The 12,471-nt window shown below is 36.5% G+C and overlaps 1 protein-coding gene across 1 annotated transcript in view; it reads right to left on the bottom strand.

Moving 5' to 3' along the window:
* The window catches only part of LOC306860526 (calmodulin-binding transcription activator 1-like), a gene marked incomplete at its 3' end in the record, with an annotated part of 416,062 nt that overhangs the window by 15,888 nt on the left and 387,703 nt on the right, over positions 1-12,471 (bottom strand). Inside the window, exons 10-11 of the mRNA XM_079402251.1 lie at positions 11,921-12,047; positions 11,507-11,641 (exon numbers count right to left, since the gene is read on the bottom strand). Of these exons, the coding sequence (XP_079258377.1) occupies positions 11,507-11,641; positions 11,921-12,047 (262 nt within the window). The remainder of the gene's footprint in view (positions 1-11,506; positions 11,642-11,920; positions 12,048-12,471) is intronic.

Consider the following 12,471-nt stretch of genomic DNA (forward strand, 5'->3'; position numbering starts at 1 on the left):
TACCTATGATGAAAATTACAGGCCTCTCTCATATTTTTAAGTGGGAGAACTTGCACAATTGGTGGCTGACTAAATACTTTTTTGCCCAACTGTATATATATATATATATATATATATATATATATATATAGAGATATAGATATAGATAAACAGTCACAGTACCCATTATTCAATTATAAACATTTCAAATAGTAGTTTGGAACAATTTTGTCACACATGACCAAATTACATGCACAACCAATTCATCAAGTGGCATCAAGTAGAAAAATGTGTTAAAAAAATTATAAACATTACTTTCAGAATGAAAGGGCTGTAAAAAAAAAAAGTAGAGCCAATTTCAAATTTTAAGGCGACCAGCTTCAGCAGATTTTTTAGTTTTCTCAATTTGTTGTTTTAAGTTTATTCAAGAAAAAGTTGAGAATCTCCTACAAAAATAAGTTAAGAGAACTCAAAAATCAGCTGAAGCTGGTTGCCTTAAAACTTGAAGTTGGCTCAACTTTTTTTTGTTTTTTTTACAGTGAAGCTGAATGCATTGCATTGTGGGATACAGCATTCCAGGCAGTGTGTTCTGTTTTGAACTGTACATTTTGGCAAATTTATGTAGTAGATAATCTGAGTATTCAATGCATACAGAAAACTGTATACTGCAGGCTCATGGAGCTGTATGGTAGCATGCTGCTATTCTTAACTATTCATCCATCACAAAATCCCATGCATGGCCATCAGGTGGTGGATAATACCCCAGCTCTCCAGAATGATGGTGTTCTGGAGAACCCCCTTCCTGAGTTAAGCTCCGCTGGTTGACGTAGGCTGATATTTAGTGGAGGAGAGGGGGAGTGAAGCTGGCAGAGGCTCTCCCAGCTGACCCACCATCTGCATTCACCCTCTCATCTCAAGAACTGACGACATGAATATACAGTAGTATCATTCACTTCATGAGGATGAACTATCAACTAATGCATTATCTCCAATACTGCTCTGTCACATTACCAACCCATAATGCAAGTACTGACAATGTTAAATTAGAGTGCTACTAGAATAATAGTACGCAGAATGAAAGAAAGACTGACTTTTTGATATATAATTAGAAAGACAAAAATACAAAATATCTACTTAAAATTAACAACAGACGAAAGCAACAGAGGATCGCAAGTGTGAGGATCACTAATGATTAATTTGATCACTTTAAATACGTGAAGATTTCTATTCTGCGTCACACTCACTATGATACAGAAATGACAGATTTTTTAAAAATCTCGCGCCCAGATTTTTATAATAGTAAAAAGATTTTTTTTATTATGGCATCACGTGTCATAATGAGGATAAAAAGTTGAAATGATCACATATTAAGTCAAAATCATGAGTCTTAATTATTAAATAAAAAAGTAACAATTATGACAAAAGTCATAGTTATGGCAAAAAGTAACATTATTTTTTTAACTGCCATAACTTTTTATCTCATAATTTTCACTTTGTATGATTTACCATTTCCATAATCTTGCTCAACAATGCCATTTTCATTAATTTTGAGTTTTTATGTCATAATTTCAACTTTTTATATCATAAATGTGACTTTTATCTCATGATTTTGACATACTATGTGATCATTTTAACTTTTTAACCTTACTAATTTTGCTATTGAGCAAAATTATGAAAATTGTGGAAATCTTTTACATGCGAACAGAAAAAAACAGCAAATGATTATACAATTCTTTCTCATACTCAGTATTCATTACAACAACAAAGCACAAATCTTGCAGCTGCATTTGGAGTGCAAATGTTTAAAAGTCCATTCCTTATTTAACAGATTTCTCAACTGAGAAGTTTAGATATAAAAGATTTCAAAAACTGAAACAACTCTACCATCAAGACTGAGAAGAGTCTATTTAAAGATTAAACATATCAGCCTTGGAAAACATTGTAGGTCAAGGTGTCAGTACTGATTGTGGTAAGTTAAACCAAAAACCCTTCCATCTGCACAGCATGTACTAGATATTTCTGCACACAAGCACACAATCATAGTTTGCCATGCTGTAGTAAGAAGTACGCATTCTAAGCATAAGGAAAGGTAATATGCTTATCCATAATAAGTATCTTAGGGTTGATAAACATTACCAAAAAAGCTATATTTAAATATACACAGCTAGAAACATGAGCGGATTTCTATATTTCCGTCCATGTCTGCTGCTGGAATATTACCACAGGCAGCAGTACTATTTCCAACCACTGAGGCCTTTGCAAGTGTCCTGTCCCATAACAGGAATGCTTACACAAAACAAGTCTCTTTCAGTCTAGACTTCAAAAGTGCCATGAGCAAGGACTGACTGTCAGTGCTACAGAGATCTATGCTATCACTGCATGCACACAAAACTAAACTCCTCTTTTCCCAGGTGTTACAAGAATGGAGTGTTTAAAAAAGATTTTGAGATCTGAACTTTCAGCTCCAACTGACCTGCTGTTTAAGAAAGCTCAAGCACTAGGAGAAAATGCCATCAAAATGCTTTGCCATTAAGGATTCTACTGATTAAATGGTTTAACATGTGCGTGACCCTTCTGGAAACACTCCAGTCCTGAAGGAAACGGATAAAGGGATGAAGCCTTTCCATGACTGACTCATGACATGGCAATGTGCTAATCACACACTGTACTACTGTCTATCACAGGCATAGAGCAGTGGGAACATGATAGTTTTCTGTCTTTATTAATGAGTAACCAAACAACAAGCATTATATTGCTTTGATTCAACAGTTCAATCAGCAATATGTTAATATTGAGGAACTTACATTTGAAGGCTGTTATTTTGTCTGTTTTTGTGACGAACATAATATTGCTTTTATACAACAGTTCTATTAGCAATATGTTGATATTGAGGAACTTAGTTGGTAGAACAAAACAGACAAAGTAACAGCCTTCGAATGTAAGTTCCTCAATATTAACACGATTCACTTATAGACAGACACTTGTTTCTTCATTGACACACTCAAAAAGACAGTTACATGTTTCGTTAACTTTAAACCATTGCTTGCAGCTAAAATATTCATAATATTGCTTTATGTAGTGAAACTCATCCTATCTGAATCAAGAGAGAAATATGCATGGATCAAACACTGTTTATAAACAGTCCAAAACAGTTCTAAATAAATACGTTGGTGGTTTCTGATGTGAGAGAACAACAGGCGATGGACTTTTTCACTGGTGAAAGCATTATTATGGATTATAGGCTCACATTTTGAACCAAAGCAGTGCTTTAAAGTTAAAACGCATTAATGATAGATTTGTTTCTTACAAACACAGACATTAACTGATGGACTGGAGTCGTGAAGATTGCTTGTGGATTATTGTCATGTTTTTATCAGTTGTTTGGACACTCATTCTGAAGGCGGAGGCAGAGGATTCACTGATAAGCAATCTGTTCTGATGAAGAAACAAACTCATATATATCTTGGACAGCCTGAAGGCGAGTAGATTTTCAGCAGGGTGAACTAATCTTAACCAAGATAAATAAATGCTATAAAGCACTTTTTATTTATATGTATATTTCATGCCAACAATGATAAAATTACAGTATCTAAATACTCAAGATTTATACTTGATATACATGTATTCATCTCATGATATCAATGCATTAACTAATATCAACATATAGAACCTTCTTGTAAAGTAATAACATATTTTAATTGACTAATGCATATTATTCATGTATGCACACTGCACAAAATTCTGTGGCATATACTTTATTCTCCTTTCACATGGTTTTGAGCAAACTTGAATCCTGTCTCTTTCTGGTTGAATGGAGCCCTCCAATTTAATATCCATACAAACCAGCAGCAAATCAAATTAAATCTGAAGCAGGCATCTCCATGAGCTAACTGCTTTACCCATCCTCTAAGACATGCCCTGGTTATATCTTCTACTTCATGTGGCACTGTGTCACACGTTTATTCATGCACTAACAAAATTCTTTATCATGCTTGCCAATAGTTCCAGACTAATACATCATTATACATAATCTTGCTGTATTGTGAATAATCTTTTATACAAACTTGTACCAGTCCACAAAAATCTCACAAAAGACTCATTCATACTGTTATTAATGACTTTACTGTTCATGTGAGTCAGCTACATTTTGCTCAGCTCTCCCTGTCATCATTGAAACAAAGCATACAAAACAACCAAGCAACAATGCTGACTACAGTGTACAATGTCCAATATATTTCAGTGATAAAACTAACAGTGGAAATGCTTTCATCAGCAGTTTGATTTGGTATCAGCATATCTTCCCTTCTGTCATTTACTCATATAGTATATTTCACTTTAACAAGCTTATCACTCTTTTAAAAAAGACAAAAGCCTTAACTCATACTCAAGCCTTAACAAATCTAATTTTCAATCAATTTCAGTGTTCCTCTAACAGTCTAAGCGCCGCTGTGCCAATCTCCCTAACTGCTGTCTGATTTAACACTAATTAACGATTGTGCCCTTGAGGCACATTGTGTTAGATAGAAGCCACTACAGCAGAATGTACTCTGCACTTGTCTGGACTGTAAAAATATGATTTGGATTTTGACCAATCCCTGCTAGAAACTGACTGAATCAACAGCAGGAAAATGCATCTGCAAGGAATTTTTCATTTGAAAACTTCTTCAAATTAATCTTAAAAGCAACTATTTAACTAACTAAAGACACGTATTTAGAGTGACCACAAGAAAAAAACTGTGCACACTAAACCAAAAATCAAGCAATGTCTTAACACTTTATGAATCAACATGTTTCTCAGATTTAATGAAGTAAACTGTGCAGGATCTGGCAGAGTGCAATCAGTTAAGAAAGTCTTGCACTGCACAAGAAGCTCGCTAATCTTAATGGGTATTGAGTGCATGATGATAGCTGCAGAAACACTGTACAGAAATGTCTCCTTTCATTAACAAGATGACTCTCATGACCTTAACTTTCTATGAAATAACCTGACCAGAGGTCTTCTGAAGCTCAGGTTAAGTGTTCTGACATTTCCTGCACTACTCTAAATGAGGTACAATTTAATAAAAGTTTCCAATAAGACAAACTGAATGAAAACCAAACAACTATGAAATAAAATGTATTAACATTTTTCAAAAGCATATAAATTGTAAAGAACTGACAGTGCTTTAAAAACAGAATGAATGTAAATCTCTCAGTCAATCAATATTCACAAGCACTATAAATTTAGCATTTGCAATGTTCAGCAACAAAACACATGCCAAAAATTACAGCTAATTTATGAGCTCTTGGATGGAACATGGTAGGGAATATTAATTCAGAGGTAATAAACCATGGAAGTTGTAGAGTTGTTGAGTTCATTAACCCTATTGCACTATGTTGCCTCAGGATAACAAAGCAATTTTCTGCACTGTGCAATTACTTATGGTAAAGGGTGATTGATTTTTCACCCATCAAAAATATTCAAGTTGTTAGTCAGTAAACTTCATTTTCAAACATTTATTGCTTAAACGTGTCCTCCAGAAGCAACACTATATGACAGTGGAGTGGATATAGCTCACATGTGCATTGATGTCAGACATGCAACAACTATAGAAAATGTTTCAGTAGTCATACATGTATTTTTCAGTTTTTACATTAGAGTAGCTATCTTTTTTGTATTTAACAATTACGTTCAGCTTAGGTAATAAGTTATTTAGAAAACAACTATTAGATTCTGTCATGCAGCACTTCATGTAAAGTCTATTGCACTAATATTTATAGAACTGCAGCACTGTTCTTAAAAAAAAAATAAAAGTAAAAACCTCACGACATCATACACAAATGCGACCCCTTTGGATTATAAAGTAATATTTTATGCAAGAAATGCGGGGGAAACTTTAACACTGATTTCATAATGCATGCAATATAGGCTTAACTTGCGAGAAATCATCCCTACAGTATTTCCATTCAGCACATCAGTATCAACAGGTTGTCGAGGAGGACATTGTTGGAGAACCGCGAGTCTAATGATTGCTAAACTATTTTCCCGCCACAAACCATAACCACAACCACTATACAATTCGTTCGTCTCACTTATGTCGTATTTTTGAATGTTTCACAAGCTCACTTGCGCGTGCCTGGTGCGTCGCTGTCCTCGGTGCTGAAAACAAGAGCGCAGATCACAGGACTGCTGTGTGTGTTAACACACACACACTCCGGTCACGACTACAGCTAACAAGACCCACTAAATGACAAGGCTGTCGCACAAATTAGCTGTTTTTCTTACGTTTGCCATGTGATGCTTTGCTGCAACGAAGTGTAAGACAAGCGGATCTCTGTCATTTCCTGTGTAAAATGATCGAAATGAGAGTAAGACGACGAGCACATTCAGCTTAGAGACCTTTTTTCAAATTATGAAAGGAACAATAAATAAATAATCAGGTGGTCTGGTCCAGCATTTATTCACTAGCGCCTCGTACTTCATGTATGTTCAAGATCAGAGCCTGGTGTGTATTTTGGAAGTTGACACTATAAAGGCAGTGCTCCAGTAGAGACTGAATTCAGTCAGAACGGATAAACTTGAGCCTCAACGGACTTATTTTTAGAAACACAATCTAGCATTTAAAGGAAACTTAACGTAACATTTCTCGAGCTGAAGTAAAGCACTATGTTCACTTGGTCTTCCACAGAAGGGTTTAAAGTGGGCTAAGCACATGGAGTAACTTTAGAGACAAGACTACATACACACAGACACTAGGTTCATTTAAACATGTCCAACCTTCTATTTCACTGTCCATCGAGAGTCGCCCTGCAAAGCAAACGGTCCCTTGTCTTTAGGAAAAGCAGATGTCATTCATCGGCATCCTGACCACAATGTCCCAAATGGCCGTGTCTGACACACGCAGTTTGCTCCTATATGTACTAACTCTGGGCAAAAAAAAATCCTTTTTATACTGTGGGAATGTCCTAAAAGGTCTCATCAACAATAGAAACAAGTGTAGAAGCGACGTGCAAGAGCAGAGAGAAATGTAAAGCCCGCTCACTTACTCTCGTACTCTCCCCCCCGCCCCTCTTTACTCCAGCACTACGGCCGGTGTTGCCAAGTTCGCTTATGATAAGCCACTTCGGCCTTGTTATTTCATAAAGTCTTTACAATATGAGCATGTTTTGGTTGCGGTTTTTGGGCTGTCGCGTGTTTTGGGATCCGTTAAATATATTTGAATAGTTAAAAAAATATGCATTTAATTAAAAGACGCTACTTTGCAAATAAATCTCGCTTAAAAATAAATAAATCTATGTTTTACCATATTTATATGTTTATGTTTTAAACTCAACGCCTCTCTATCTCTATGAATTATGAAAAACCATCAGCAGGAACAAAACAAAAAGGAACCTCTTATTTAGTTATAAGCGCATTTATAAGGAGATTTGGCAACATTGACTACTGCCCCCCCCTGCGTGCGTGTGCGTGAATCTCAGCGAGGAGACGCTGCGCACGTGCCGCAGGTAAACAGACGCCCTAGTTTTTCCACGATCCATGAAGACAAAGCAAAAAAATAAATAAAATATTAATGGGAAAGACAGCATTTGACACTGTCTTTCCATTGATAATTACTATTCCACTTTTTCCTCATTATTACATACCAAATTGGTACATCTCCACATAAACATTTAACATTGTTTTGCGTTACAGAAAATTTGGGAATCAGTAGTTGTACGCAGCCAGACAATTAATTTTGGATATATGTGAATGACTGTTTATTTTTTATACATCTATAAATTACAGGCATTGTGAGAGACCGATGTTAATATGCTGGTTCATCTCGGTAATGTGCAAAGAGCGGCATCGTTTGACCACTGAATAACTTGACAGTAATTTGGACGCACACTTAAATCGGTGGACAATATGAACTGGAATGAAGACAATATATTGGTCATGGTTACAGTGCACAACGACTCCAGCCTGTGGCTTCGTACCTGCAATGCTGCAGAGAGAAGCAAAGCCCCGCCCCCATTCTGCATTATGACAAATCAAGGCAGGCAGCTGTGTGCCATTAGAGCATCAGAGCACACAGCTGAAAAGAAATGATAAATGTAGTGTCAAACAGCAGACGCTGAGGTTTGTCTCGAAATCGTTTTTTTTTGACAGTCGTGCTCGATATAGAAACCAGGCTGTGGTTTAATGGCCAGGAGTGAGAGTCAGTGCAGAGGCAAGCGTATAAACCCCGAAATCCAGTAACTGGATTGAGTATGATTATAGTTATGGTCCTCTTCTGAGAAACAACAGTCATGTCTGCCACATCCCAACTGTACTGCTTATAGCACGTGCACAATGTCTTTTTATATACTTGTAGGGATACTCATAACATGCCAAACAAACAAGACACTTCCCATCTAAAACTTACTTATTATTGTTTTTTCTAATAGCATGGTCTTACTGTATGTACTAAGTCCATTGATATTCTACCCAGCTTCACCTGTTAAGTGCGTGCAAATTCACTTCCGAATATCACGCTCAGTTGAACCACCCATTATTTCATGAGTCAGAGCAGGTGTCGGGAATAATTTACAAAATGGCTTTGTGATTTCCTTGCATACTTCAACACCCTCATTTCCAGGCAGCACCGTGTTTTATGCCGTGCTTAAAGTCAAACCAACTCAAGACTCAATCTAATTCAGTTAAGCATATTCTTATCCACTAAACCTACCTTTTGCTACTTAAGTTTATAAAACACTGAGCTAAATGAAAATTCATTAGGAAACCGTTCTTGAGAACTCCATAAATGCTGAATAACCACAACAATGTGGTATACTGTAGACAGTAGTCTTAAGTGTGCATGCAAACAAATTCAATGCATTTTGAACTCTCTCTCTCTCTATATATGTAATATGTACTGTAAAATATACGATCAAGCCACAACAATGTTTTTCTATTATGTTAACTCATCAAAATTACTTATTTCAACTTCATTTTTCAGGTTATACGAGATTCATGTTTTTAACATATGAGCTGAAATGACTTGTACATCCAATCTGATTAAACTTAAAAATTTAAGGCAGCATCTGAACTTAGACAAGTGTACATAGTTCAGTTGCTGCCTTCAATTTTTAAGTATGTTTTATATATATATATATATATATATTTACACACACATATGTATGTATGTGTACTGTATGTATGTATATGTGCGTGTGTTTGTGTTTTATTCACAGTTGTCTAAGTCTAGAGTCACAAGTGCATGGTTGCCTGTGCTGTCTGTGAGATGTGAATGGACTGGTGTTGTGCTGAATGGAAACGGGGTTCTGAGAGGGGCCTCGGTCCTCTGTTGCTCTCTCTCTCTGCCTTCAGGGCTGTCTGCATTGCAGCTGTCCCTTTGCACAGGCTCCTCCACCATGCCCTACTTTACCCTGTCAATGCACACTGCAGTAACAACCCCCCCCCCCCCCCCCCCCCCCCCCCAACTTCCACAGACAAACAGCACCACACACAGGCACTGGCACTCTCTTTACTCAGACTCATAGGAGACAGAGCACTTAGCCTGTCCTTATAACACGCACACACACCTCCCAGATTAAATACCCACAGAAATCAGCCATTTAATAGATATGCGCAGTGATATACAGTAAGTGCATCTGTTGATGTAAGCGCATGTGTCCCTCTTACTGTAATGTGTGATTATTTCTACTGGTTTGGCTAAGGCTTTTGCTCTCCAAACATCAGGCTTGTCAAACACATGCTGTATCTGAACGCTTGCCGCCACTCCTCGCTGCCTAACTATTCATCGGGATTGTTTGTCTTGGCTAAACCTCCTATCACCTGATCAGAGCAAGCAGATTAGAGCTTCGGACGTCAAATTGGCAGGCGTGTCACTTTGCCCATATGCTCCAATATTTTCATAAGCTCTTTGACGCCACAACCTCAGTTTGAGGCAGCCTGAGATGCGCTCAAGCATGTGTGTGGGATTGTATTTGGTTTGCCAGGCTTTAAAGAGGGCAAATCCCCCACAGCGATGTTATGATTAGACTTAAACCCTTGCATTTAAGTTAACACTAACAGACTGGGACAGCTAAAGGACACTTTGTAAAGTTCACCGATGTGTGCGTAAAGCAAGTTGAAAGAGTACAGTAGAAGTGTTTGGATCTTGGTCACGTCTTTTTTTTATCCCATCTTCTAACAAACAGCTTCCAAAATGGTTAACATGGTAAAATTGAGGTTACATTTGTTACCATTGGTTAATTCATCAGCCAAAACATTTGAACACTTCAAGACATCATAAAAGTATTATGAATGAACATGACTCTGTTATTTTGGTATTATTTATATGTTTTTTCATTATTTTTATTTAGTACTGTTCTTAATAAGCTATTCCACATAACAGAAGTTTACATACACTCCACAAGAAAAAATAATAACAAAATTTATAAAAATGACCCCATTCACCTGGATGATCCATGAATTATGATTCCTCTTATTTTGTTAAAATTACAAACATTTTGGATATTCTGATATTATGTAAACTTATAAGCAGGACTGTGTTTTATTTCACTTAGATTTTTTCATTTATTATTTATATTGGACATCATATTTATTTTAATTAATGATTTTTAATAGTCTTACTAACAGTCTTAAAAGTCTTAATAACAGCACTGAGAAGAATTAACAATGAACAATAGTACATTTTAAAATGAAATAAAATAAAAGTTCATTGGCTAATTAAAATTTTTTTTAACAACCTTATTGCAAGGTTAATGTCGATAAAATCTTATAGAATAAATTACGCATTTTTGTGCAAAAAAACACCCCAAAACCTTTGTATAAATACAAAGATATAAAGTCAAGCCAGATGTGAAGGAGCAATCAGTTTGTCTTATGTCACAAAAAGCTCATCAAAGTCATCAGTGTACTATTTCCAGACTGCCCTTGCCCTTGACCCTAAAGTATTAACCACTTATATAAATTACTGCCTTCATCTCTCCTTTGTGCCTGCCATGCCTCAGATTAAAGCGCAAAGGGCAAAAAAAAAGCATCAAAAGCTCCTCCTGTTGTTCTTAAAGCCCTTGAAATGAAATTCTACCTCACTGCAGGGTAGTCTGCACTCCCTTTAGCTCTGAATAACACACTTTACCTTTGCTTGTTGACCTCAAATACATATTCAGCACTGGTGTTGATTGCACAGATTTCAACAGAACTCTGCTTTCTTTGCTAAACATGCCCTCTATCCCCATCTAGAGGTCAACTGTAAAGCAAACCTTGCACATGGACATTTAAAACTGCATCTTACCCATCCTCAATCTAAATTTGTTATTAACACACTCACTCTCTCTATCTCTGGCTTCAAGACATACTCTTTTTCTCGATCACACGTGCTTTTAATTTGTTAATACTGAATGTGGGATAATTAGAAAAGCCTTGGGACAAGGCACCATTATATAATCACCTACTTCAAGTAGCTCAATAATCAGGGGTCACATGATAGGTTCCAGATTTAGTAAAGTGATATTTTCTTTTCTCTCACAAATGCAGAAAAAGACAGAAAGGAAGACCTACCGTCAAGTGACAGCCAGTCATGCTGGGATGAAGGTAGGGAGGGCAGTGCACGGGCTTTATACTCAAATACAACCGAGTTAGAGATGATTTGATTACTGACAGCCACCTGCAGAGTCACCAAGCCAGTATCATGGGCTGCAGACACACACAACCCCATAATTAGAGAGATCAGAGGAAATCACACTGACACCTATTAGAGTTCATGCAGTTCTCCGCCTTATCAGGGGTGATGTCCGAAGGCTTACAGAAATTCATTGCAATCTAGGAAAAGATTCACTTTTTAATGTTTATTTGAAGTATTGAACACATTATTCTTTTTGTATTCTTTTTATAATCACATTAAAAAAATATGTACCTCTTAAACAAAATATATGAATTAGTTGGTCACTTCTGTATGTATAAGTGTGAAATTACCGGGACAGTAGCAACGTAAAACTCCGGGCTGGATAAGGGAGGCAGGGACAGAGATCTGATCAAACAGGCAGGTGTAGCTGCTGCTGTCTTCTTGCCATGGCCCTGTGATTAAGACCTTCACACCACCCTGAAATATGGAGGAAAAAATCCTCACATAACATTTATATACATAACATTTAAAAATCCCTCTGCAGGACAAGTATCATAATCATCATCATGCTTATCACATCATTATTCAAATATTTTGGTATACAGGTAACACCTGAAAGGAGAATAAACACATGCTATAATGCCATCTTGTGGAACACAACAAGACTTGAACATCAAATGCGTTTTAAATGTGTTTCCAAGGGTATTCTGCCATCTTGTGGTGTAATAAGGAGATGTTTGGATAACAAACATGGCATGCGTACATATTTTAAAATAATTTTAAAATGTATAAATAATAATAATAACAATTAGTAGTAACAGTAGTAGCCTATTATCTAATATCATCTTTGAGTATGTAATTGTAAAGGAGGAAAACTAGTCCAGCATGAACAATGTACAGC

The sequence above is a fragment of the Barbus barbus genome (assembly GCF_936440315.1).
Source record: "Barbus barbus genome assembly, chromosome: 41".
In the NCBI taxonomy this organism is placed as follows: Eukaryota; Metazoa; Chordata; class Actinopteri; order Cypriniformes; family Cyprinidae; genus Barbus; species Barbus barbus.